This window comes from Heteronotia binoei, chromosome 18, assembly GCF_032191835.1.
Source record: "Heteronotia binoei isolate CCM8104 ecotype False Entrance Well chromosome 18, APGP_CSIRO_Hbin_v1, whole genome shotgun sequence".
NCBI lineage: Eukaryota > Metazoa > Chordata > Lepidosauria > Squamata > Gekkonidae > Heteronotia > Heteronotia binoei.
This window is the reverse complement of record NC_083240.1, coordinates 2,917,954-2,945,864: the sequence shown is the minus strand read 5'-3', so window position 1 is coordinate 2,945,864 and position 27,911 is coordinate 2,917,954. Positions and strand designations below refer to the sequence as shown.

General features: G+C 50.0%; 2 protein-coding genes across 2 annotated transcripts in view; one reads left to right on the top strand and one right to left on the bottom strand.

Annotated features, from left to right (window-relative positions):
• Positions 1-27,569, top strand: part of MFN2 (mitofusin 2) — a 28,694-nt gene extending 1,125 nt beyond the window's left edge. Inside the window, exons 2-19 of the mRNA XM_060259177.1 lie at positions 852-962; positions 3,458-3,636; positions 4,050-4,185; positions 6,523-6,685; positions 7,527-7,651; positions 8,738-8,846; positions 11,068-11,175; positions 11,378-11,531; positions 12,111-12,178; positions 14,053-14,174; positions 15,025-15,151; positions 16,894-16,998; positions 18,330-18,432; positions 19,991-20,211; positions 21,787-21,942; positions 24,051-24,247; positions 26,196-26,330; positions 27,282-27,569. Coding sequence (XP_060115160.1) covers positions 3,462-3,636; positions 4,050-4,185; positions 6,523-6,685; positions 7,527-7,651; positions 8,738-8,846; positions 11,068-11,175; positions 11,378-11,531; positions 12,111-12,178; positions 14,053-14,174; positions 15,025-15,151; positions 16,894-16,998; positions 18,330-18,432; positions 19,991-20,211; positions 21,787-21,942; positions 24,051-24,247; positions 26,196-26,330; positions 27,282-27,351 — 2,274 coding nt within the window. The 5' untranslated portion in view covers positions 852-962; positions 3,458-3,461 and the 3' untranslated portion in view covers positions 27,352-27,569. The remainder of the gene's footprint in view (positions 1-851; positions 963-3,457; positions 3,637-4,049; positions 4,186-6,522; positions 6,686-7,526; positions 7,652-8,737; positions 8,847-11,067; positions 11,176-11,377; positions 11,532-12,110; positions 12,179-14,052; positions 14,175-15,024; positions 15,152-16,893; positions 16,999-18,329; positions 18,433-19,990; positions 20,212-21,786; positions 21,943-24,050; positions 24,248-26,195; positions 26,331-27,281) is intronic.
• Positions 1-27,911, bottom strand: part of MICOS10 (mitochondrial contact site and cristae organizing system subunit 10) — a 424,103-nt gene that overhangs the window by 140,561 nt on the left and 255,631 nt on the right. The window lies entirely within an intron of this gene.

Here is a 27,911-nt window from a genome sequence, read left to right as displayed (position 1 = left end):
CTTGAAGCCTCTTATTCTACAGCCTATTGTTTTATTGTATTCTGTATTATGAGCCAATACGTGTACTTACTTTTCTGACCTCTGAAGAAGACCAGTCTAGGTCGAAACACGTCAGGTCAAGTTAAGTTAAGTGGGTTCCCATTGTGATTTTATGATTGTATAAAGGATAGCGGCTAATGATGAGCCCCTAAATGGTTTTAGCTTTCTAGAATAAATAGATGTATGTTTGCTTATGATTTAATATACAGTTTGTTTTTAATGTTTAGCCCTTTCATTGCATATTAACCTTTTTTCTTACCCCAGTTTTTGGGTTAAGTTTCTTTCCCCTCTGTTTTTTCCTGCCACTATGGGATCAGGTAACAACTTTTGTCCAGGCCATTTTGGCAATAAATTCTGGAGAGGTTTTTTTTTTTGCCATCTTCTAGACATGGAGCAGGCGTCACTGTAGGGATGTAGGTGTTGGGGGGAGGGAGGTATTTGTGAATTCCTTGCATTGTGCAGGGGGTTGGACTAGATGAGCCTGGAAGTCCTTCCGACTCTGCGATTCTGTTCATGTGGCAGGGGATGGTTGCTTTTGGTGGTCTACTTATTGTGGACGGAGTGTGGAGAAGTATGTTTGCATTGCAAAAAACTGTTCTATAGGGATGCCAGTGGGGCAGAGCATGATGTGCCGGGGCACAGGAGGCTGCTGAAACAAGGTGTGCTTCGTCCTAGGGGATGAGCCAGCTGGCCTGGGCATGAGGGCATGGCACGCCACCAAAGCAGAGCTGTTTGCTGGGCCTGTGGAAGGGCTCAAGACAGGGTGTTGCCATTATATGTTGCATTATCTTTTCCACTTTTTATGATTGCAGGGAAACAACTGGATTCTGGGCTTGAGCAGTGGCCGTTGCACTCTTCCCAGAGCTCCGGAAAGGAGATGATAACCATGCTCGGCTTGTGAAAATTCAGCCTGCATCTTAAAAGTCAGTGGAGCGCCTTATTTGGGTGTGACTGGGGGGCGGGGAGTGCTAATTTGGTCCTGGAGTTGATACATATGGAATCCATTTGTCTTGCGGGGTCCAGTCAAAGCTCTATCTAACCTCCCCCCCCCCACACACACACTTTTTCCAGATGTCTCTCATTGCTCATAAGTGGCCTTTTCTTGTTTCCTTATCTCTTGCCCTGCCTAGTATCCAGAAGCAGACTGCAACTATAAGAGGAATTTCCATTCAGTTATCTGGTTTAATAGACGTTGCTAAAACTGATCTCTGTGGACTTGTCTAATCCTTTTTCAGTGCCAGCTAAGCTGCTGGCCTTTCTGGCCTATTGTGGCAGTGACCTCTTTGACGCTAATGGGTTTAAGAGGGGAGGAAGGAGGAGTCCCAGTTGCAGATCCACAAAACATTAGGAAGAACTTCCTGAAAGTTAGAGCAGTTCCTCTGTGGAAGAGGCTTCCTCAGGAGGTGGTGGGCTTTCCTTCCTTGGAGGTTTTTAAACAGAGGCTAGATGGCCACCTGACAGCAATGAAGATCCTGTGAATTTAGGGGGAGGTGTTTGTGAATTTAGAGCGGTTCCTCAGTGGAACAGGCTTCCTCCTTCGGAGGTGGTGGGCTCTCCTTCCTTGGGGGTTTTTAAACAGAGGCTAGATGGTCATCTGACAGCAATGAAGATCCTGTGAGTTTAGGGGGAGGTGTTTGTGAGTTTCCTGCATTGTCCAGGGGGTTGGACTAGATGACCCTGGAGGTCCCTTCCAACTCTTCTATGATTCTAACAGGTTTCCTCCCTGGGAGGTGTGGGCTCTCCTTCCTTGGAGGTTTTTAAACAGAGGCTAGATGGCCACCTGACAGCAATGAAGATCCTGTGAATTTAGGGGGAGGTGTTTGTGAGTTTCCTGCCTTGTGCAGGGGGCTGGACTAGATGACCCTAGAGGTCCCTTCCAACTCTATGATTCTGTGACTGTTAAGAGTGGTTCCTCAGTGGAAGAGGCTTCCTCGGGAGGTGGTGGGCTCTCCTTCCTTATTTTTCAACAGAGGCTAGAGGGCCATCTGACAGCAATGCTGGCTCTGTGAAGTTAGGCAGCCCATGAGAAGGAGGGCAGGAAGGGTTGCAACGGTGCCTCGTTCTTGAGGCCCTTTCTTACATGCCCAGGGAAATGCTGATTGCCACTTTGGGGTTAGGAAGCAATTTTGCTGCAGGCCAGTTTGGCCAGAGATCCTGGAAAGGTTTTTTGCCACCTTCTTGGCATGGAGTAGGGCTCACTGGGGGTTTGGCAGGGGGGTATTCATGAGTATCCTGCATTGTGCAGGGGGTTGGACTAGATGGCCTTGGAGGTCTCTTCCAACTTGTGATTCTCCCAGCAGCAGAATAAGCTCTGGTCCTCATTTCTCTTTGATGCTGTGCTTCTAAACAATACTTCCTTCTTGGTTGATGAGAACGTTTAAGTGGAACAAACTCTTCCTGTTTAAATGTGTTATTTAAAATCTTTCTATCCCAGTTGGTTTCATCAGAAGTGAGGCGCCTCTTTCTCAAAGGGATCAGCCAAACCAACCTGCTGTTTTTCTCCCAACCCTAAACCAGAGCCGGTAGCTGGCAACATCTGTCTTTGTGGCTATGGATCAGGGTAGCCGAATCTCAGATGAAGGTGTCATTTGGGGTATAGTGGGCAGAGTAATGGGCTCAAACCCTGGGTGACCTGGGTTTGAATCCTCAGTTCTACCACAGGCTGGGTGACCATGGGCCTGTCACAAATTCTAGGCCTGGCCCACCTCGCAGGGTGGTTGTTCTGATCGACTGGAGCAGTGAAGAACAATGTTAAAAGCTGCTTTGAATCACAGTTGGGGGAAAAAGCAGGCTATAAATAACAGCAAATGCATCATCTGGTAAAAGAATGGAGGGGTATCCATCATGTGTTGTGGGGGCGATTGCTCATAAAACCTTTCGGAAATCCAGCTCTTTAATGCTGAGTCGGTGTGGGGACAGAATGCAGGGTGTCCAAAGTTCTCAGTTATCCTTCCTCCTCCCTTGTCCCCAGTTAAATTCCTACCTCCTTGGTCCTGCCTCTTTTTTTCCCTTGCCGCTGAGCGTGAAGCACCGCATGCGCCGATGGAGCAGCATAAATTAAGAACAACACAATAGGAGTATCAAGACTGTCTCCTTTCTTCTCCTTTGGGTCCATTCCAGTATCTTGGCTTCAAGCCAAATGTCTCTGGGAAATCCAAATGCAGTAATGAGAATCATTGTCCTCTTCTGTTGTTTGCCCCCGTTATTAAAAGGTAGACTGTGCTTGCTTATGGAGGCTCCACTGAGATGCCATGCTTAATAGCTATTCAGAGGCCTGCGCTAGGAGGATAAATAAGAACTAGACAGGCTTGTGGAGGCAGGCTCTTTCCAGGGCTACCCCCCACCCCGCATTTGGCTCATTGCAAATACGTCCTGTTTATTGAGGTGCCTGTCTTTTTCCCCCTGCCCGGCCCTCCAGCGCGATGTCCCTCTTGTTCTCCCGCTCCAAGTCCATCGTCACCAGCAAGAAGGACAAGAGACACATGGCGGACGTGACTGCCTCCCCGCTCAAGCACTTTGTCACTGCCAAGAAGAAGATCAACGGCATCTTTGAGCAGCTGGGGGCCTACGTCCAGGAAAGCTCTACGTTTCTGGAGGGTATGCAGTTGGTGTTCTCTTGCCCTCCTTCCATTGACCCGGTTAGCTCAGTATTTCCTGTTCTGCCCCCTCTGGCAGAGACGGTGCTGTCCCAGGATGCAGCCTGGAATTGCTGGAGATGTCTGGGGATCACCCCTGAACCCCTTTGTATGCAAAGCAAATGTGGAGCTGCCGAGATGTGGGCCCTCCTCCCAAGGCTGCCGTCTCCCCTCGGTCAGCCCCGTGGGCCCCTCTGGTCTCCTTTGATGGGCAGCACTTCACCCGGTTTTGGGGCAGAGAAGGGTCCTTCCCAGCACCAGCTGCCCGAAGAGATCTTTTAACTGGAGATGCCGGGAATGGAACCTGCACGCAAGGCCCGCCCTTTCCCCCCAGCCCTGTGGCCTAAGCCGTGGTTCCCTTTTTTGTGGTTTCAGAAACGCACAAGAATGTGGAGCTGGACCCCGTCACCACGGAAGAGCAGGTGGTGGAGGTGAAAGGTTACCTGTCCAAGGTCAGCGGGATCAGTGAAGTGCTTGCCCGGCGGCACATGAAGGTGGCCTTCTTCGGCCGGTGAGTCAGACGGGCAGCTCGCTCACCCCCACCCGATAAAGAATTTGGCACGAGGCAGCATGTGTGTGGGGGGGGGGAGAGTGGCAGATGGCAGCTGTTGTGTACCTTTGGCCTAGAAACGCTGCCCTCGGTCGCCGTGCCTGCCCAGTTTAGTTAACTCCCTGCTTGACGTTTAGCCAGGAAAGGCAGATCCTGTGTAATTGCTGGACCTGGGTTCAGATCCTCTCTCAGCCGCAAAACAAGCCCATCTTACAACAAGAGTTTTGACTGTTGAAAGCTTATACCCCCAAAATGACGTTGGTCTCCAGGGTACTCCTGAATTCGAATTGAGCTGTTAAAACAGATAGGTTTGCAGATTCAAGTGGATCACCCTGTTAGTCTCAGGCAATAGAACAAAATATGAGTCCAGAGTTACCTTTGAGACCAACAGAATTTAATTCCTGGGAAAAGCTTTCCTGTGCATGCAACAAAGTTTAGTTCTGGCTATAAGCTTGTGTGCATGCCCAGGAAACCTTGTGCTCAGAATTAAACTTGCTGGTCTTAGAGGACTCACACTTTGTCAGATAGGTTTGTGTGCATCGTTTCCACCCTGATTCCACAATCCCAGCCCACCTGCATTGTTTTGTCTCACTCGGAAGCTTCGCTTGACAGGGTAGCCGTGATGCTCTGCTGCAGAAGAGCTGGATTCAAATTTAGGACAGGACCATAGCAAAGGGGTGGGCCTGAGGGTTACTGGCCCTACCAATCAAACCTCTTTGAAACCATTATGCCCCTCCCTTCCAGTCCCCACACCTTGCAAGGGACGTTTTGCATGTGCCTGATGCTGTTTAGCAAAGACAATAAACTTGTCTATGGTGCAATAAACGCATGCTAAAGAAATGCAGTCCTTATCTATAAGCTTTGAAGGTCAGAGGCTCAGTCAGTGTGAGAAGGGGAGGAGGCCTACAGTGCCAGTTGCCAGTCAGCTGCAGGAACAAGATATGATACGATCACCATCGTCAAGTCCTTGAAGAGCTGTCCTATAGAGGATGGTGTGGGATTGTTTTCTGTGGCCCCAGAAGGTAGGACCAGAACCAGTGGGTGGAAATTAAATCAAAAGAACTTCCTGACCGTTAAAGCCATTCCTCAGTGGAACAGACTTCCTCAGGAGGTGGTGGGCTCTCCTTCCTTGGAGGTTTTTAAACAGAGGCTGGATGGCCATCTGACAGTAATGAAGATCCTGTGAATTTAGGAGGAGGGGTTTGTGAGTTTCCTGCATTGTGCAGGGGGTTGGACTAGATGACCCTGGAGGTCCCTTCCAACTCTAGGATTCTATGATTAACTTCCAGAGAGAGCCGTTCCTCAGTGGAACAAGCTTCCTTCTCGGGAGGTGGTGGGCTCTCCTTCCTTGGAGGTTTTTAAACAGAGGCTAGATGGCCATCTGACAGCAATGAAGATCCTGTGAATTTAGGGGGAAGTGTTTGTGAGTTTCCTGCATTGCGCAGGGGGTTAGACTAGATGACATTGGAGGTCCCTTCCAACTCTAAGATTCTATATACAGACCAAACATTTTTACTTGTCTTTGTTATATCTGTTATAGTTAGTGTCTTAGTGATACACCAGAAACATTAATAGCTGTATTCATTATAGGGTTAGAATTTTTGAAATAAACTTCAAACACCGTTTGAGTGACTTGTCTGCATTATTTATTCATTATGTTAGGTTTTATATATTTAAACAAAAAATGTGCCCCCCTAAAAGCTGACTACGGGCTTGCTTTAGCAGCACCTTTGAGACCAACACGATTTCAAGGTACAAGTTTGCCGGAATCAACGCTTCCTTCGTCAGATACAGGTCAGAATGGAGATCGCAAGAGTCCAGGATTCAGCTCTCCATTATGATGTATTTGATCAAGGGAGCTTCCGTTTTGGAAAACTTAACATCCTGGAGAACTGGTTGGTCTCTTAAGGTCCTGCTGGACTCGAACCTAGGGCCTTTGCAGTTAGATCCCAACATTATTTTGCTTTGCGTTCTGGTCACAGATTGGAAAGTTTTTCTCAAATTTGTAATCCGCCTCTGGTCCCCAGTGAGAAAGGCGGACTATACATGAAAACAGAGAAACCCGTCTGGAGCTCCACAAGGAGCTGCCTGCAGAGCCTTGGAAACCAAGACTTCAGCAAGACTTGGCCAGGGCTGGTTCCCTCTCCACCCCTCTGAGCAAAAAGGGCCATCTACAGTTTGCCTAATTGCAAAATAACCAGATTGGTTGTGGATGGGGGTGGGGGGGGGGGAGGGGGAGGCAAAATTGGCTTGGCCTTTCATCTCTCTGCAAAAAAACCCCTTTTGTCCCTGTCTCAGGACGAGCAATGGGAAGAGTACGGTCATCAACGCGATGCTGTGGGACAAGGTCCTTCCCTCGGGCATTGGGCACACCACCAACTGCTTCCTGCGTGTGGAGGGGACAGATGGCCACGATGCCTTCCTGCTCACAGAGGGCTCTGAGGAGAGGAAGAGCGTCAAGGTGGGTGCTTGGCTGGCGGACAGAGAGTGAGCCATGAGGCTTGCAGGGGGAGGCCCGGTTCCCACTTCCCCTCAAGTTGAGCCTGCTTTCTCTTGATACCGTTTCTCTAGTCCTTTCCTTGCTCAGACTCTAGGTCAGGGATCCCCAGCCTGTTACCCCAGGCTACACAGCGACACCCAACGCGTGTTTTTAGAAAGTGGGTGGGGCTTTTGCCCAGTGAGGTTTCTGATTGACCACTGGAGATCTGATTGGCTGTGCAGATTTTTTAAAACCTGGCTTTGGTGGCACCAGAAAAGTATTCAGGAGCTCATACAAGCACACACAATCCTTCCAAGGGCGGTAATATGCCCTTGGAAGGATTGCGTGTGCTTGTATGAGCTCCTGAATACTTTTCTGGTGTGAATAATCTTGGAAGAACTTCAGACTCCCCTCTTTGGCCAAGTGATTTGAAACGGCGCGGCAAACGTCAGCCGTCTTCGGGCTCCGTCTTCTGGAAATGGACTTTTGAATGAAAACAAGGCACTTCTAAGCACAAGCACTTTTTTGGCATGTAGCACTTCACCGTTGGAATTAGTTTTCCCATGAAGATTTAGATGTGCTTCGATGCTGCAGATTTTCTGATAAAAGTTACCTACCCTGTGAAATGTCGTATTAACGAGATGTGTTGACATCACCGTATTTAAAATTTTGACAAATGTGTTATTATTGGTATTGAGCGTTTTCATTATCCAATCACAGTATTTTTTGGCTTCCCACCTGGGGATTGGCAACCCTGAACTCATGCGGCGGCGGATGCTTCCGGCTGCTGCAAACTCTGCTGCTTTAACCCCCTTTTCCCTAGACGGTCAACCAGCTGGCCCACGCCCTCCACCAAGATGAGCTCCTGACCGCTGGCAGCCTTGTGAGTGTCATGTGGCCCAATTCCAAGTGCCCACTCTTGAAAGATGACCTGGTGCTGATGGACAGGTGAGAGGCCACGCCCGTTCCCCCCCCCCCCCGCACTTGGGCTGGAGAGCCCTCCAGGGACGAGGTGACCAGGCACAAGGGCATCAGTCGTGTCTTCTGCATCAGTGTTGTGTCTGGCTGTACAATCCAACAGGAATTAACTTCTAAACTGGCTCTGGATTCTCCTTCCTGCTAATTGCAGCCGGCTAAGCCAGCTCTGCGGGAGGTTGAGCTAATTGCTTGAGTGCTTCTGAAAGCCGCTTCCTCACCAGCTGGGAGCCTTCCCCACCCCCAAGTCACTAAGCCTCTCCCCATGCAAGCCTCAGAGAGCACTTTGATCAAGTACTCAAAATCTCCAAAATCTGTGGGGTGACATGATAGAGGTTTACAAGATTATGCATGGGGTGGAGAAAGTAGAGAAAGAAGTACTTTTCTCCCTTTCTCACAATACAAGAACTCGTGGGCATTCGATGAAATTGCTGAGCAGCCAGGTTAAAACGGATAAAAGGAAGTACTTCTTCACCCAAAGGGTGATTAACATGTGGAATTCACTGCCACAGGAGGTGGTGGCGGCCACAAGCATAGCCAGCTTTAAGAGGGGGTTAGATAAAAATATGGAGCAGAGGTCCATCAGTGGCTGTTAGCCACAGTGTGTATATATATGTGTGTGTGTGTATATATCTCTCTCTCTCTCTCTCTCGGCTTGGCTATACACACAAACACACATATTGGCCATTGTGTGACACAGAGTGTTGGACTGGATGGGCCATTGGCCTGATCCAACATGGCTTCTCTTACGTTCTTATGTTCCTTACGATCCCCGGGCCAAAAAGAAGCACAGCTGGCCATTACCACAGCTGTTTCTTTCCAAAATAGATCACGTTATCGATTGTTTATGCAAAAATTGTTAATCCTGTAAAGGGACTTTTGTTACAGCTTTTACCGGCCTTGGCAGTGTGAAAGTTGGGCTTCAGGTTAAGGGGCATTGGGACAGGCTGTTGTTAGCAGAAGGGTGGCTACGAATTCATCAGAGAAACAACGTTTAGAGGGAGAACTAATCGTGGCTTGAATAACACTGGGTTTTGCTGTTCCTTGGTTTGTATTTAGCCCGGGGATTGATGTCACCACCGAACTAGACAGCTGGATTGATAAGTTTTGCTTAGATGCCGATGTTTTCGTTTTGGTGGCCAACTCGGAGTCCACGCTGATGCAAACGGTAAAGCCCTCAGGTTAATCTTGTAGAGCAATAATGGAATAAGTATAAAGAGGACTGCTGGGTGGGGACATCTTTCCAGTGCTCTAATTAGCTGTAATGCTCTTATTGTTGCCCGGGGAATTTTTTCCTTGTAGGATCCAGGCCTTTTGCCCCTTCCAACCAAGATTTGGCACAGAGAGGCCACCTGGTGATAAGGGTAGTCCAGCCGCATTTTGGAAAAATCCATTGTGTGAGCATCTGAAGTGCTGTCAAATCGCTTCTGATTTAAAGCAATCCTGTGAATTTATGACCTCCAAAATGCTCTCTTGTCAACAGCTTTGCGCAAGTCTTGCCAGCAGAGGGCCCCAGACCTTCCTTGATTGAGTCCACCCATCTCCCCTTCCTTTTCTTCCCCAGTAACTTGCTTTCCCATGATGTGACCAAAGTACACATTATGAGAAAATTTAGATTCTAGGGAGAATGCCGGCTTGGTTTGATCCAGAACACAGTTATTGGAGTTTTTTGGAGATCCAGGATGTTCGCAAAACTCCTCCAACACCATGTTTCATAGGAATCAACTTCCTTCCTGTCAGCTTTCTTCACTGTCCAACTTTTGCACCCGTACATAGTCATTGTGTGGGTACAAAAACAGAGGCCAGATGGCCATCTGACAGCAGTGAGGATCCTGTGAATTTAGGGGCAGGTATTTGTGAGTTTCCTGCATTGTGCAGGGGGTTGGACGAGATGACCCTGGAGGCCCCTTCCAACTCTGTGATTGGGAATACCATCTCCCATTGAGTTTTTCTCTTCTAGCACTGTGGTCTTTCCCTGTGACTCTTATTTTCTTGTAAGGTGACCAAAGTACACATTATGAGGAAATTTAGATTCTAGGGAGAGTAAAGACTTGGTTTGATCCAGAACCTGCTTATTGGTTTGTTTGTTTGTTTTGAGGCTCAGGGTACTCCTCCAACACCATGTTTCATAGGAATCAACTTTCTACCTGTCAACTTTCTTCACTGTCCAACTTTTGCACCCAGACATAGTCCTTGGGAATACCTGTGTTTGTGGCCCCGGTGTGACACAGAGAGTTGGACTGGATGGGCCATTGGCCTGATCCACATGGCTTCTCTTCTACTCTTATGTCTGGGGGCCTGGGGCAGTGATGCTCTGTCTTCTTGGTGCTTGGGGAAGGGGGGACAGTGGGAGGGCTTCTAGTGTCCTGGCCCCACTGATGGACCTCCTGTTGGTACCTGTGTTTTGCCACTGTGTGATACAGAGGGTTAGACTGGATGGGCCACTGGCCTGATCCAACAGGGCTTCTCTTATGTTCTTATGTGACACAGAGTGTTGGACTGGATGGGCCACTGGCGTGATCCAACAGGGCTTCTCTTCTGTTCTTATGTGACACAGAGTGTTGGACTGGAGGGGCCATTGGCCTGATCCAACAGGGCTTCTCTTATGTTCTTATGTGACACAGAGTGTTGGACTGGATGGGCCACTGGCCTGATCCAACAGGGCTTCTCTTATGTTCTTATGTGACACAGAGAGTTGGACTGGATGGGCCATTGGCCTGATTCAACATGGCTTCTCTTAGGTTCTTATGCCTGGGGCAGTGATGCTCTGTCTTCTTGGTGCTTGGGGAAGGGGGGACAGTGGGAGGGCTTCTAGTGTCCTGGCCCCATTGATGGACCTCCTGTTGGTACCTGTGTTTTGCCACTGTGTGATACAGAGGGTTAGACTGGATGGGCCACTGGCCTGATCCAACAGGGCTTCTCTTATGTCTGCGGCAGTGATGCTCTATATTCTTGGTGCTTGGGGGGACAGTGGGAGGGCTTCTAGTGTCCTGGCCGCACTGATGGACCTCCTGTTGGTACCTGTGTTTTGGCCACTGTGTGACACAGAGTGTTGGACTGGATGGGCCATTGGCCTTATCCAGCAGGGCTTCTCTTATGTTCTTATGTTCATGGTATGAAATATCTTTACCTTGGTTAGCAGCAACACATCCTTGCATTTAAGGATCTTTTTTAGCTCCTTCATGGCTGCCCTTCCCGGTCTCAATCAGCTAAACAGGAGTTTTTGAGCACACACTGCTGCAGTTTTTGCAGCATAGTTCTTGCCTGCCGCAATGCAACTTGCTGGTGATGCTGGGGAAACTTGGTGGTGCAACGTGAGGTTTGGGACTGTGACCCACTTGCCACCTTTTGTGTCCCCTGATTGGCTGGTTTTTGCTCCTCGCATGCAGGAGAAGCAGTTCTTCCACAAGGTGAATGCCCGCCTGTCTCGACCAAACATCTTCATCTTGAATAACCGATGGGATGCGTCTGCCTCTGAACCGGAGTATATGGAAGAGGTGGGTGCTTCTGCAAAAACTCGACCGTTCTCCTTCCTTAGGAGGAGGAAAGCCTCTCATCCTGAGAGCTGGACCAGGCAGTGGTGTAATGGGGAGGCTGGAGGGTGGCAAATGTTTTTTCGCCAAACAGCTGGAACTCTGCTTGAGTGGGGGGAGCAGATGTTCTTCCACCAAACAGCTGGAGGCTCTTTTTCATTATCAGGTCCGTCGGCAGCACATGGAACGCTGCACCAGTTTCCTGGTGGACGAGCTTGGAGTGGTGGATCGCACGCAGGCCAGCGACCGCATCTTCTTTGTGTCGGCAAAGGAAGTGTTGAGCGCCAGGATCCAGAAAGCTCAGGGGATGCCTGAAGGGGGTGAGAAAGGCCTGCTCTTTGAAAAGAGAGGTCCCCGGAGCCTGTCTTCAACTGTGGCCCTGGATCTCCGCTAAGCCTTTTTATACCTGCCACCATAGCCCCGCCCCCTGCCCTGGAGGTCAGGAAACATCTTGTCCTCCCCTGCATCCTAAATCCCTCCTATCCTCACATTCTTTGGGGGTTGAATTTGGCACTTGGCTCAGTACTTAATCACAGCCTCCTTTACAGGTATTTCTGTGTACCCAGATAGATAGCTTTTCGCTTGCCCCTCGGTCAGATCCTTGTGCCAGGAATAACAGAAAATCTAGTGGCAGGAATGAAGGTCCAGTTTTACCTTTCTTCTGATGTAAGCCACCCCGAGCCCCCCTTGGCGGGGAGGGCGGGGTATAAATCGAATTAAACATAAGCATTCAAAGAAATACGCCCCCAAGGCATATTTCTGGTGACCTCGCCCTTTCAGGATCACACCTGTTTCTGTCTGCCAGAGCCCTTTCCTGGCAGAAGTTTGGGAGGATCTGGCCTGGGGGTGGGGCAAAACCTGGAGAGTGGGCTAATGTTTTTCAACGCCGTTCCTCCTAGGGGGTGCCTTGGCCGAAGGCTTCCAAGTGCGGATGTTTGAATTCCAGAACTTCGAGAGAAGATTCGAGGTGAGCGCCGTTGGCTTTGTAAGCTGGACCAAAAGCATCTCAGTCCAGTTGCCTTGTGTTGGTGGGACCGTCAGTGCATATAGAGCATAGTTTTGCTTGTTGAAATATTTTGATTCTGCCTGGTTTAAGAAAAAAATCCAGGCCCTGCAGTAAAAGGAATTGAAACACACAATAGAATCAGCACTGAGAAAAATGCAAAAATTAAGCCAGAATGGCTGTGGCATTGATATACTGTGGATGCTTGCAAGATAAATCCAGAGGTTTGGCATCTTGGATCCTAACAGCCTCCAAAAGCATGCTCATTTAAAGAAGAAAGCACAGTGGCTCAGTGGCAGAGCATCTGCTTGGCCTGTGGAAAGTCTCAGGTTCAATCCCAGATATCTCCAGGTAAAAGGACCAGGCGGGGGGTGATGGGAAAGACCCCCCGCCTGAGACCCTGAGAGCAGCTGCCAGTCTGAGCAGACAAGACAGACCTTGATGGACCAAGGGTCTGGTTCAGTACAAGGCAGCTTCAAGTAGTTGAAGAGAGGATTTTGGAGGACATGTGACTCCCTGGTAGAGCATCTGCTTGGCCTGCAGAAGGTCCCAGGTTCCATCTCTGGCATCTCCAGTTGAAAGGACCAGGCAGGAGGTGATGGGAAAGACCCCCCGCCTGAGACCCTGAGAGCAGCTGCCAGTCTGAGCAGACAAGACGGACCTTGATGGAGCAAGGGTCTGGTTCAGTACAAGGCAGCTTCAAGTAGTTGAAGAGAGGATTTTGGGGGACATGTGACTCCCTGGTAGAGCATCTGCTTGGCCTGCAGAAGGTCCCAGGTTCCATCTCTGGCATCTCCAGTTGAAAGGACCAGGCAGGAGGTGATGGGAAAGACCCCCCGCCTGAGACCCTGAGAGCAGCTGCCAGTCTGAGCAGACAAGACGGACCTTGATGGACCAAGGGTCTGGTTCAGTACAAGGCAGCTTCAAGTAGTTGAAGAGAGGATTTTGGAGGACATGTGACTCCCTGGTAGAGCATCTGCTTGGCCTGCAGAAGGTCCCAGGTTCCATCTCTGGCATCTCCAGTTGAAAGGACCAGGCAGGAGGTGATGGGAAAGACCCCCATCAGTCTAAGGAGCTTTGTGTGTTGCTGAAGAGTGCCTTAAAAATACCCATTTTTGTGGGTAATGCTCCATGAAACCCCCAAAGCCAGAGAAGAGGGTCGAGGAAGACTCCCAGTGATTGGGGGAGGATCTTCCGAACCAGGTGCTGCAAAAATGTTTAGCCTGGAGAGGAGGCGGCTGAGAGGTGATGGGATCACCATCTTCAAGAACTTGAAGGGCTGTCTTATAGGGCAGGGGTGGCCAAGGGTAGCTCCCCAGATGTTTTTTTTGCCTACAACTCCCATCAGCCCCAGCCATTGGCCATGCTGGCTGGGGCTGATGGGACTTGTAGGCAAAAAACATCTGGAGAGCTAACCTTGGCCACCCCTGATATAGAGGATGGTGTGGAATTGTTTTCTGTGGCCCCGAAAGGTAGGACCAGAACCAACGGGTTGAAATGAAATCAGAAGATTTTCCGGCCCAACATCAGGAAGAACTTCCTGACTGTAAGAGCGATTCCTCAGTGGAACAGGCTTCCTCGGGAGGTGGTGGGCTCTCCTTCCTTGGAGGTTTTTAAACAGAGGCTAGATGGCCATCTGACAGCAATGAGGATCCTGTGAATTTAGGTGGAGGTATTTGCGAACTTCCAGCATTGTGCATGCGGTTAGACTAGATGACCCTGGAGGTCCCTTCCAACTCTAGGATTCTAAAAAGAGAAAAGTGAGAGCGAGAGAGAGAGACGCTTGCCTCCTTTCAGCCCCCTTCAAAGCCATGCCCTTTTCTTCTCTGCCCTTCCAGGAGTGCATCTCGCAGTCAGCCGTGAAGACGAAATTCGAGCAGCACACTGTCCGCGCCAAGCAGATCGCTGAGGAGGTGCGCCACATCATGGACAGCGTGCACGTGGCTGCCCAAGAGCAGAGGTGAGTGGCCACAGGTGGGCCAACTGGAATCACACTCAGGAGTCCCCAGCGAAAGCAACACGAGAGCCCCCCAAACTTTTATTTACTTTTTTTTTTTTTGCACCACCTTTCTCATTTTTCTCCTCCTCCATTTTGTCATCACAACAATAACCCTGTGAGGTAGGTTGAGCAGAGAGGCCAAGACCTTCCCCTGAAAAGAACCTGAGAAAAGAAGAGCCCTGTTGAATCAGATCACTGAGGTCCATCTACTGCCCGTCAGTTCATTGGATTCCCTCGAGTTCAAGTATTTTGGGAGCGGCAGAAAAAATTCTCTTTGCCAACTCTCTCCACCCTGTGCATAATTTTATAAGCATTTATCATGTTCCCGCCCCCTTAGTTGTCTCTCTTCTGAAATGAAAAGTCCCAGTTTCTCCAGCCTTTCCTCATAGGGCAGGCACTGTGAGCCAGTCTGGTGTAACCGTTAAGTGCTTGGACTCTTATCTGGGAGAACCGGGTTTGATTCCCCACGCCTCCACTTGCACCTGCTGGAATGGCCTTGGGGCAGCCATAGCTCTGGCAGAGGTTGTCCTTGAAAGGGCAGCTGCTGTGAGAGCCCTCTCCAGCCCCACCCACCTCACAGGGTGTCTGTTGTGGGGGAGGAAGGGAAAGGAGACTGTGAGCCGCTCTGAGACTCTGTCCTTGAAAGGGCAGCTGCTGTGAGAGCTCTCTCAGCTCCACCCACCTCACAGGGTGTCTGTTGTGGTGGGGAGAGGTAAAGGAGACTGTGAGCTGCTCTGAGATTTGGAGCGGAGGATGGGATATAAATCCAATATCATCATCTTCATACTCTTCTCCTCCTCCTCCCCTTCAGGGTTTACTGCCTGGAGATGCGAGAGGATCGGCAGGACCGCTTGGGCTTCATCGATAAGCAGCTGGAGCTGCTCACTCAGGATTACAAGATGAAGATCAAGCAGATCACGGAAGAAGTCGAGAGGCAGGTGAGGGCAGCCCTTCTGCAGAAGGCGACGTTTGGTTCTGGGTTTGGCGGCTGCTCCTGTTTTGCTGTGCTCTTCAATAAGCTCAGAGCCACTCCTGTGGTTTTATGCTTGTCATGCTCCCAGAAGTCCTGTGAAGTAAGCTGGGCTAAATAAAGTGGTTACTGCTACAGGATCGGCCTGTGAACTCTGTAGCTGAGGGTCAAAAGCAGGGCATAGAGGCTGAGTCCTCCCCCTGATAAGAACACCAGAAGAATTTTGCTGGATCAGACCATTGGTCCTTCTAGTCCAGCCTTCTGTCTCACACAGTGGCCAGCCAGTTCCTCTTGTTAGCCAACAACAGAGCATAGAGGCCAAGGCCTTCCTAAAAGTATCAGAAGAGCCCTGCTGGATCAGAGCAGCGAGAGTCCGTCTAGTCCAGTATCCAGGCTCACACAGTGGCCAGTCAGTTCCTCTGGAGGGCCAACAACAGGGCAGAGAGGCCGAGGCCTTCCCCTGAGAAGAACATCAGAAGAGCCCTGCTGGATCAGACCAGTGAGGGTCCATCTAGCCCAGCCTCTTGTCTCACACAGTGGCCAGCCAGTTCCTCCAGAGGGCCAACAACAGGGCAGAGAGGCTGAGGCCTTCCCCTGAGAAGAACATCAGAAGAGCCCTGCTGGATCAGACCAGTGAGGGTCCATCTAGTCCAGCCTCCTGCCTCACACAGTGGCCAGACAGTTCCTCTGGAGGGCAAACAACAACAGGGCAGAGAGGCTGAGGCCTTCATAAGAACCTCAGAAGAGCCCTGCTGGATCAGACCAGGGAGGGCCCATCTAGTCCAGCATCCTGTCTCACACTGTGGCCAGCCAGTTCCTCTGGAGGGCCAACAACAGGGCAGAGAGGCTGTGGTCTTCATAAGAATGACAGAAGAGTCCTGCTGGATCAGACCAGTGAGGTTCCATCTAGTCCAGCCTCCTGTCTCATACAGGGGCCAACCAGTCCATCTGCAGGGTTAACAACAGGGCACAGAGTGAGGCCTTCCCTTCAGGCTGCCTGGTGGTGTTCAGGCTGGTGTTAGCTGAGTGTGGATGTTACCCTCAGTCACCAGGGCTTGTAGCCATCAATAAGCCTCTCCACAATCTGTCTAATCCTCTTTGAAAGCTGTTATTCCTGTGTCCAGAGGTACACGGTGTTCAGAGGTTCGCGGCTTTTGGCCACGGAGGTTCCATTTAGCCATCTTGGCTCAAAACCACAATGGACCTGTTCGCCTGTAAACAGCTGCTTCTTCAACCCACCTGTGCGGATGGTCATCACTGCAACCTGTGGCAGGGAATCTCAAGATAATGCCCCCCTTTGTGAGGAAGTGCTTTCTTTCTGTCTAGTCTGCATAGTCTGACTGTCAGGGGAGGGATGGTGGCTCAGTGGTAGAGCATCTGCTTGGGAAGCAGAAGGTCCCAGGTTCAATCCCCGGCATCTCCAAAAAGGGGTCCAGGCAAATAGGTGTGAAAAACCTCAGCTTGGGACCCTGGAGAGCCGCTGCCAGTCTGAGTAGACAATACCGACTTTGATGGACCGAGGGTCTGATTCAGTATAAGGCAGCTTCATCATGTTCGTATGTCAGCTTCATTGGATGCTCTCAGATTCTAGTACATTGCAAGAGGGGAAGAAAAAGCTTTGGGGAAAAACCCTCAGAATTCGGACATTCCCAAGCACAGATGCTGTGCGGCCTTGGCCACAATTCGTCTGATGTGCGGTTACCTTTGCAGGTGTCCAACGCGATGGCTGAAGAGATCCGGCGGCTCTACGTGTTGGTGGATGATTTCCAGCTGGATTTCCACCCCTCTCCGGTTGTCATAAAAGTTTACAAGAACGTGAGTAAGAGAGATCCCTCCTGAATATCCCACGCCCATCTGCAGGGGTCACAGCATTATTTGCGGGCTGGGGAAGATATTTCATGGCAGGCAAGCTGTGTATTTTGTCATGTATATTTGGTATTTTTGCAGGGCTTTTTTTCTGGGAAATGTGGTGGAACAGAGTTGTGGAACCTCTCCATGGAAACAGAATTCTCAAAAAATGTTTAACAGTTCATGAGGGACACCCACGTATTTCTCCTTCATGTTCCTCTTGAGAGTTCTGGCACCTCTTTTTCCAGAAAAAAAAAGCCCTGGTATTTTGTAAAAAAAAATCATGGTGTTTCTTGCTGGGATAGCAAGGAGTTTAAAAATACAGCCGTCAATAAAAGCAAAGTTAGGAAGTTGGTGCAGCACATATCAAAACTCTCCTGTTGGCCTGTCATTGTGAAAGGAATTTTAAATGATCTTTTATGTGATAAAAGTCTGATTTGGGTCTTCTGGCCCAAAAGTAGAACTCTTGATGCATCACCAAACACAGTCTCTTTCAGCCAGGGCAAAAATTAGCAACTTCTCAAGTTGCAAACAATTACTTGCTATTCCTCTGAAAACATCAGGGAAACGAGCCAGTAAATACCTAGCAACCAGCTGTTTATAAAACAAGGAGATAAAAGTCGGCCAGGAAGACTTGACTATGTTGCTGTTAAGCTGCTTCAAACAATTGACAGCCTGAAGAAATAGAGAAAAAGTAAATGCTGTTTAAAAAGCTAATAAAACAGCTTAGCGTTTTTGGAGCTTCGGCGGCAGCCGCCTTCATTCATCGCCCGGAAACCGGAAACCCCTAACTCTTGATGTTAAACAATGGATTTAAAACTTTTCCTGTTCCATCCTGCCTCCTTCCTCTTATAAAAATGGGAGTTCCTGTATGATGAGCTGGCTTCACCCTGGTCTCCCCAACGTTTTGGGGCCCAGGGGCAGCACCTTTGGAGTTCTGGCACAGGCCTGGTGGGCACAGTAGCCACAAAACGGCTGCTGCAGGGAGTAGAGCTGCCCCCCCCCCCGGGGGCGATTGCCATAGCTGTACTTCAGGCACACAATGAAGCTCTTTGTGCTGTGGTGGCGGCAGCTGCCGTAGCAACATTTTTTAAAAATCTGCACAGCCAATCAAATCTCCAACAGCCAATCAAAAGCCTTGCTGGGTAAAAGCCCTACTTGGCCCCGCCCCCGTCCTAAAAACACTTTAGCTGCCAAAAAAGGTGTCGGCAGGCACTGCGGTGTCCACGGGTGCCAGGTTGGAGACTCTGGTTTAGCCATGTGCAAACGTACAGTGTGGTGTTTCCCCTGCCTTCTAGGAACTTCACCGGCACATCGAGGAGGGTCTGGGTCGGAAGATGTCAGAACGATGCTCCGCCTCCATCACGACATCGTTGCACACCATGCAGCAAGAAATGATAGGTGAGCACTCCTGAGCAGAAAGGCAAAGGACGCATGAAGCTGCAGGGGCTCTCCTTGGACCCGGGGGGAGGCTTTCTGCATAACCCTCTAAGGACCAAAGTGGACATTATAGTGTCTGCAGGCCCCGTTTAGAATGCCGTAAGCACCCAATCCTGACTGGGCCCACAGGACAGAGGGACTGTGTGATGTCGCCCCAAATCCCCTCTGCCGTTTGGCATCTGAAAAAGCATTTTTAAATGGCCACGTTCAGCTCTGAAATGACATTAGCAGCCAAGGGTCAGACCCATCTGGTTTGGCCCTAACTGAGCCTTTGGACTGGAAATGCTGGAGGTTTGAACCTGGAGCTTTCTGCATTTAAATGAACTGCAGCATTGCATCCATGTGGGCTCTTCGGCTGGAGAGCGCTTGCACTGTGCTGTCCCGGGATCTGTAAGAGAGTCAGTGGGGTGGAATGGGACCAGAGTGGATTCATTTTGGTGGCCAGAGCTGGAGACTGAGCACTGAGAGGTTCTGCATGACCCTAGTGGCACATTCTTGGGGTGGTAGCTCCAGAGAGATGACTCTCTTACCCAGCGGCAGAAGCCTTGTGGCCTCTTGGGGGCCCCCTCCCCTTCAGATCCCCTTTGACATCACACAGCCTTTGGCTGAACCTGTTTTTTGAAAAACCACCCTAGAATGCTCCATCAAAATGGCGTCAGAAGATCTGCGGTCGAACAGGTAAATCTGAGTCCAAGAGGCACCTTAGACTCCAATGTAGAATGCTCCATAGTGATCTTACTGGATATTAGTTTGCAAAATGAGATCTTGGAGACTTGGAATTGCTTCCAGTCCTGGACTTGCTGGGCCAGACGTGTTCCCCAAACCGGCAAGTGATAAATGGTCCATTGACAAAACACCAGAGTTCTACTGGGTTATATTCGGTCCTGAGCTGTGGTCCTGGAGAGCGGCCTTCGATTAGCCTATGTTTTTGTGCTTCAGCTGGGGGAGAACAGCACAGGCCTACCTTTCAGGGCTGTTGTAGGAAGGACAGTTCTATGTAAAGTGCTTTGAACACTTGTGTGTTTTTGTGCCCAGTAACAATGAAAGCTCTTTGGGGCAGAGATCTCCGTCTCTCTGTCTGTCTCTGTGCCTCTCTCTCTCTGTCTCTCTCTGGTTCTGTGCCTCTCTCTCTCTTTCTCTGTGCCTCTCTCTCTCTCTCTGTGTCTCTCTCTCTGTCTCTGTGCCTCCCTCTCTCTCTCTGTCTCTGTGCCTCTCTCTCTCTTTGTCTCTGTGCCTCTCTCTGTTCTTCTCTCTCTGTCTCTGTGCCTCTCTGTGTGTCTCTCTCTCTGTGTCTCTCTCTGTCTCTATGCCTCTCTCTGTCTCTGTGTCTCTCTCTCTTTCTGTGTGTCTCTCTTTCTTTGTGCCTCTCTGTTTCTGTGCCTCTGTCTCTCTCTCTCTGTCTCTGTGTCTCTCTTTCTGTGAGTGGAGATCCCTCTGCACACACATTTGTATTAATGCTGAGCGAGAAGCGCGGGTGGGTGTGTTCTGACCTCTCTCGCCTACTCTCCCTCTCGGCCAGACGGCCTCAAGCCCCTCCTCCCCGCCTCCCTGCGGGGCCAGATTGACATCCTGATCCCAAGGCAGCGCTTCCTGCTGAGCTACGATCTCAACTGCGACAAGCTTTGCGCCGACTTCCAGGAAGACATCGAGTTTCATTTTTCTCTCGGGTGGACGATGCTGGTGAACAGGTTTCTGGGACCCAAGACCGGCCGCCGGGCCTTGATGGGATACAACGAGCAGGTGAGGGGCGGGGGGGGGGGGTCACCTCCCTTTGCCCTTCTTGGTTTCCCGGGAGGCGTCAAGGAGATCTTTGAAAATGGTCCAGCCGTGAGAACTCTTTAAAGTGCAGGAGATTTTGCTCAGTGTGTCCCATTGTGACTCCAGCTTGATGTTTCCCTGCTGCCGTTGGTGCACCCCGAATTCAGAGGATGAAGCGGCTTGGAGTTTCTGCGGACCTATGAGAAATGCTGATTAGTTGTCTGTGGACCTTTGCTTGACTTCTGCTTCTGCTAGTGCCAGGAAGGGCTGGGAAGCTGGCTTGTAGACTCTTGCTGTTGGGAGCCAGCCAGCAGTCCCACCTCAGTCTTGCTTGCACGGTCTGTAAAATGGGTCTCACCAACCTTCTCTCCTTCTGGGCTTGGGAATTTCACTTTGCATCATGCTAGTGATGGCGACTGTCACCAGGCTTGGGGCAACCTCTTCCCCGGTGCTCCTGTTCTGCAGCTATTCTCTTCTTCAGCTAGTTCAGGGGTCTTAATTCTTATCGCTTCATTTGCTTGTGTTCATGTTTGCTGATGCTTTCAATTGTTAGGTGCTCTCTCTCTCTCTCTCTGTCTTCTGGGGTTTTATTGTTTGTCAGCTGCTTTGAGGCTTTTGGTGACCCTAAAACAAAGGAGGAGCCCAGTAGCACCTTTAAGATCAAGAGAGTCTTATTCAGAATGTAAGCTTTGGTATGTATGCAGACTTCATAGGGGAGGGACGGTGGCTCAGTGGTAGAGCATCTGCTTGGGAAGCAGAAGGTCCCAGGTTCAATCCCCGGCATCTCCAACTGAAAAGGATCCAGGCAAGTAGGCGTGAAAAACCTCAGCTTGAGACCCTGGAGAGCCGCTGCCAGTCTGAGTAGACAAGACTGACTTAAAGGGAGGGATGGTGGGTGGCTCAGTGGTAGAGCATCTGTTTGGTAAGCAGAAGGTCCCAGGTTCAATCCCTGGCATCTCCAACTAAAAAGGGTCCAGGCAAGTAGGCGTGGAAAACCTCAGCTTGAGACCCTGGAGAGACGCTGCCAGTCTGAGTAGACAATACTGACTTTGATGGACCGAGGGTCTGATTCAGTATAAGGCAGCTTCATATGTTCATGTTCATCAGACAGTGGAATGGGGTACAGCGAGCAGAGGTACTTATAGCTGGTAGGCAGTGGTTAAGAATGCAAGTGGTACCATTCTGAATAGCTTCCATTCTGAATAAAACTTTGTTGGTCTTAAAGGCGCTACTGGACCCCTGCTTTGTTCTGCTTCTTCAGACCGACACGGCTGCCCACCCGGATCTATCTTTTGTTGACCCTGCAGGGTTTTCAAGGCACGAGCTTTTCAGAGGCGGTTAGCCATTGCCTGCCTCTGCGTAGCAACCCTGGATTTCCATGGTGGTCTCTCTCCCAAGGAATGACAAGGGCCAACCAGACTTAAGCTGCTGAGAGCTGACAAGATCGGGCTACCCTGTCCCAGTTAGGGCAGGATATATAAATAACCCGTCAAGTTACCAGATGTGAAACATTCTCTCCCTTCTTAAATTGCACTTCCTCTCCCCCTTTCTGCATAGGTCCAGCGCCCTTTGCCTTTGACCCCTGCAAACCCCAGTCTGCCTCCCCTGCCTCAGGGTTCCTTGACCCAGGAAGAACTGATGGTCTCCATGGTGACCGGGTTGGCATCGCTGACGTCCAGAACCTCCATGGGCATCCTTGTGGTCGGCGGAGTGGTAGGTTGGAGGAGGAAGGCCCTGCTCAAGGGCTGTTGCCTGCTCCCTGGAAGGCAGGTTTCTGGAAAGTCCTGTAGCCCTGGGACATGTATTCATTTGCCTTTATTTATAAAATTTATATCCTGGCCTGTCCTCACAGGGGCCCCCGAGGAAGGCAGCTAACCATTTTAAACACATGTGAGAAAATCACATTTTAAAACTATTAGAGGCGACCCTTGTTTTAAAACACACATAATTAAAAGAGTTAAAATATGTTAAATAAGAACATAAGAGAAGCCCTGTTGGATCAGGCCAATGGCCCCTCCAGTCCAAGACTCAGTGTCACATAAGAACAGAAGAGAAGGCATGTTGGATCAGGCCAGTGGCCCCTCCAGTCCAACACTCTGTGTCACATAAGAACAGAAGAGAAGCCCTGTTGGATCAGGCCAGTGGCCCATCCAGTCCAACACTCTGTGTCACATAAGAGAAGCCCTGTTGGATCAGGCCAGTGGCCCATCCAGTCCAACACTCTGTGTCACATAATAGAAGCCATGTTGGATCAGGCCAACGGCCCATCCAGTCCAAGACTCAGTGTCACATAAGAACAGAAGAGAAGCCATGTTGGATCAGGCCAGTGGCCCATCCAGTCCAACACTCTGTGTCACATAAGAACATAAGAGAAGCCATGTTGGATCAGGCCAGTGGCCCATCCAGTCCAACACTCTGTGTCACATAAGAACAGAAGAGAAGCCATGTTGGATCAGGCCAGTGGCCCATCCAGTCCAACACTCTGTGTCACAGAAGAACATAAGAGAAACCATGTTGGATCAGGCCAGTGGCCCCTCCAGTCCAACACTCTGTGTCACATAAGAACATAAGAGAAGCCATGTTGGATCAGGCCAATGGCCCATCCAGTCCAACACTCTGTGTCACATAAGAACATAAGAGAAGCCATGTTGGATCAGGCCAATGGCCCATCCAGTCCAACACTCTGTGTCACATAAGAACATAAGAGAAGTCATGTTGGATCAGGCCAAATGGCCCATCCAGTCCAACACTCTGTGTCACACAGTGGCCAATATATGTGTGTGTGTGTGTGTGTGTGTATATATATACAAACACACTGTGGCTAATAGCCACTGATGGACCTCTGCTCCATATTTTTATCCAATCCCCTCTTAAAGCTGGCTATGCTTGTAGCTGCCGCCACCTCCTGTGGCAGTGAATTCCACATGTTAATCACCCTTTGGGTGAAGAAGTACTTTCTTTTATCCGTTCTAACCTGACTGCTCAGCAATTTCATCGAATGCCCACGAGTTCTTGTATTATGAGAAAGGGAGGAAAGGACTTAAGAACATAAGAGAAGCCATGTTGGATCAGGCCAACGGCCCATCAAGTCCAACACTCTGTGTCACACAGTGGCAAAAAATGTTATATACACACATACACTGTGGCTAATAGCCACTACCTTTCTCTACTTTCTCCATCCCATGCATAATCTTGTAAACCTCTATCATGTCACCCCGCAGTCGACATTTCTCCAAGCTAAAGAGCCCCAAGCGTTTCAACCTTTCTTCATAGGGAAAGTGTTCACTCGCTGGTGGAAGAAGGCAACAGAAGGGGACAGATGAATCTCCCAGGGTGGGGAGAGAGTTCGAGAACACAGCTCAGACAGTTGGCGAGGGAGGAAGGCTTTTGTAGGCCATGAGCATCTAAGCGTTAGCAGTGGGAACATCCCACAATGTCGCACCAACTCCTCTCTGTGTGTAGAGAGCCAGTGTGGCATAGTGGTAAAGAGCAGCAGACTCTAATGCGGAGAACCGAGTTCAACTCCCCACTCCTCCATATGAAGTCAGCTGGTTGGCCTTGGGGCAGTCACAGCTCTTTCAGGGGTCTCTCAGCCCCTAAAAACAAGTCTAGATTGTCACTGCACAACACCAAGAGCTAGAGCTTGCAGCTGCCAGACAATCTAAGGAGTCCCGGCTGTTCTACACACAATGACATATGATGGTTTATTTTTTAATCTGTGTGTTGTGTGTGTCCTTTGTAGGCTTCAGGGGTTGGCTGTTTTTGTTTTTCACACTCAAGCACCATGTCCCTTCTTGTTCTCCGCCCTTTTTCTATTGCAGGTCTGGAAGGCGGTGGGCTGGAGGCTGATTGCTCTCTCGCTGGGCCTCTACGGCCTCCTGTACGTCTACGAGCGGCTCACATGGACCACGAAAGCCAAGGAGAGGGCCTTCAAGCGCCAGTTTGTGGAGTACGCTGGCGAGAAGCTGCAACTCATTGTCAGCTACACGGGCTCCAACTGCAGCCACCAAGTCCAGCAGTGAGTCTGCAGTGCTGGAGAGGGACAGAAAAGGCCCCGTGCTGCGGGAGTGGTTTTCCCAACCAGTACAGAGGTCTTGGCTACTGCCTGGAAATTCTCTGTGAGGAGGCAGAGCTGCTATTGAGATTATAGACTGATCAAAGCCACCAAGTAATGCAACGTCTTTCAGTTTGCAGACATATATTATAAGGATGGTGTACAACACATAATAAAGAAGATATTGGATTTGTATCCCGCCCTCCACTCCGAAGAGTCTCAGAGCGGTTCACAATCTCCTTTACCTTCCCCCCTCCCCCACAACAGACACCCTGTGAGGTAGATGAAGGTATTGGATTGGCCCATCCAGTCCAACGCTGTGTCACATAAGAACATAAGAGAAGCCACGTTGGATCAGGCCAGTGGCCCATCCAGTCCAACACTCTGTGTCACAGAAGAACATAAGAGAAGCCATGTTGGATCAGGCCAATGGCCCCTCCAGTCCAACACTCTGTGTCACATAAGAACATAAGAGAAGCCATGTTGGATCAGGCCAGTGGCCCATCCAGTCCAACACTCTGTGTCACATAAGAACATAAGAGAAGCCCTGTTGGATCAGGCCAGTGGCCCATCCAGTCCAACACTCTGTGTCACATAAGAACATAAGAGAAGCCCTGTTGGATCAGGCCAGTGGCCCCTCCAGTCCAACACTCTGTGTCACATAAGGAGAAGCCATGTTGGATCAGGCCAGTGGCCCCTCCAGTCCAAAACTCTGTGTCACATAAGAACATAAGAGAAGCCATGTTGGATCAGGCCAATGGCCCCTCCAGTCCAACACTCTGTGTCACATAAGGAGAAGCCATGTTGGATCAGGCCAATGGCCCCTCCAGTCCAAAACTCTGTGTCACATAAGGAGAAGCCATGTTGGATCAGGCCAGTGGCCCCTCTAGTCCAACACTCTGTGTCACAGAAGAACATGAGAGAAGCCATGTTGGATCAGGCCAATGGCCCCTCCAGTCCAACACTCTATGTCACATAAGGAGAAGCCATGTTGGATCAGGCCAGTGGCCCCTCCAGTCCAAAACTCTGTGTCACAGAATAACATAAGAGAAGCCCTGTTGGATCAGGCCAATGGCCCATCCAGTCCAACACTCTGTGTCACAGAAGAACATAAGAGAAGCCATGTTGGATCAGGCCAATGGCCCATCCAGTCCAACACTCTGTGTCACATAAGAACATAAGAGGAGCCATGTTAGATCAGGCCAATGGCTCATCCAGTCCAACACTCTGTGTCACATAAGAACATAAGAGAAGCCATGTTGGATCAGGCCAATGGCCCATCCAGTCCAACACTCTGTGTCACATAAGAACATAAGAGGAGCCATGTTAGATCAGGCCAATGGCTCATCCAGTCCAACACTCTGTGTCACATAAGAACATAAGAGGAGCCATGTTAGATCAGGCCAATGGCCCATCCAGTCCAACACTCTGTGTCACACAGTGGCCAAAATACACACACACACACACTGTGGCTAATAGCCACTGATGGACCTCTGCTCCATATTTTTATCTAAACCCCTCTTGAAGCTGGCTATGCTTGTAGCCGCCACCACCTCCTGTGGCAGTGAATTCCACAAGTTAATCACCCTTTGGGTGAAGAAGGACTTTCTTTTATCCGTTTTAACCCGACTGCTCAGCAATTTCATTGAATGCCCACGAGTTCTTGTATTGTGAGGCTGCTTGTCACCCACAGTCCCCCAGCTGCACTTTTAGGGAGTGTTGATCTCAATTACTGTTTTGGGTGTTAGGCGTGTGGGAGAAAACAGGCTGCTTTCTAGATTTCAAAAGTAGTTTCGTTATGATTTGTGAGATGTCAGAATTATTATTATTGTCTTTTTGCTGCTTACGCTTTATGAAGCTTAGTGCACCTGTTCTCTGCTTAACTTTGTTTCTCCTGCTGAAAAATCTCAAGGGAGCTCGCGGGGACCTTCGCTCAGCTCTGCCAGCAAGTTGACGTCACGAGGGAAGACCTGGAGAAGGAAATCGCAGCCCTGAATAAAAAAATCGAGATCTTGGACTCCCTGCAGGGCAAGGCCAAGTTGCTCAGGTATTGCATTTCGGATTCCATCCTTGGCTGCTTCTATGGGGTGAATTTCTCTTTGTGGTATAAGACAGTCCGGATCTTTTCAACCCTTTTCCCCACCCCACTTTGCTCTTTTAAAACTTGAACGGCTGCTTTGCGAAGCTGAGTGCCCCTCTGCTTTGGGGGCTGCTAGGGTGGGGGCCGGATGCAAGGCTTTTGAAACTCCCTCCCCACAGCTGTCTGCATGGTGTTTAATGCTTTTAATTCCCATTAAAAGAGCCAGTTTGGTGTAGTGGTTAAATGAGTGGACTCTTATCTGGGAGAACCGGGTTTGATTCCCCACTCCTCCCCTTGCAGCTGCTGGAATGGCCTTGGGTCAGCCATAGTGGTTAAGTGTGGGGACTCTTATCTGGGAGAACCGGGTTTGATTCCCCCCTCCTCCGCTTGCACCTGCTGGAATGGCCTTGGGTCAGCCATAGTGGTTAAGTGTGGGGACTCTTATCTGGGAGAACCGGGTTCGATTCCCCACTCCTCCACTTGCACCTGCTGGAATGGCCTTGGGTCAGCCATAGCTCTGGAAGAGGTTGTCCTTGAAAGGGCAGCTGCTGTGAGAGCCGTGTCCAGCCCCACCCACCTCACAGGGTGTCTGTTGTGGGGGAGGAAGATAAAGGAGATTGTGAGCCGCTCTGAGTGGAGTGGAGGGCGGGACATAAATCCAGTATCTTCTATCTTCTTCTATCTTCCATCTGCTGCGTCTGATGATTGTGTTACGATAGATTGTGGGCAATGCTTTATTTCGGTGATTCTTGATGCTGCTTTTAGGAGACAGGCCACCTTCTCTCCTGCAGCTTGTTGTTCTTTTCCTGCCAGGGCTGCAGGGCAATGCCTGTGACAGTTAATGGTGTTGCCCAGCGTTGGTGCGTGGCTGCTAGCAAAAAGCTGACCTTCCTCTCCTCTTTTCTTTCCTCTGTGTAGGAATAAAGCCGGGTGGTTGGACAGTGAACTGAACATGTTCATCCACCAATATTTGCAGCAGAGCAGATAAGCGGAGAAGAGGGTGGCAGCTCTCCCTCACCCCATGTTCCACTCGCTGGTGAAAACCTGACCTTGGCGATGAAGAGAAGCCCCCCCCATGGGCACACGCAGAAGCTAGTGGCTGGACGGTCCCCATTTCTGCCACGGGACGGCGGGAATCCAGCTTCCCCTCCGCATGATAATCCTTTCTCCTCTCCCTTTTAGCACCCCGTCTCTTCTCAGTAGGGATCTTAAACTCAGAATGTAGCAGGAGGTACGTTGGTGTCGATACTTTTGCCTGACGAGTCAGAAGGTCCCTTTTCCATTTCTGTCTAGACGCCAATGAAATGTCGAGAGAACCAAATCCTACCCCAATCCTGTCTTGTGTGTTTGGGTTGAAATCTGTTCTAGACTTCTCCCTCTTCCTCCTCCCCACCCCGATGTCGAAAGATGAATTTTTGTCCCTAAAGCAGACAGTCCCATTTCTTCTGGGAGACAAAAGGCAAGCACGTTTAAGACAGCTCGGTCTCACTGGAACGGATTTCAGCCCGAATTCGCGTCTTCCTTCTGCTGAAATCACAAGAGAAACAA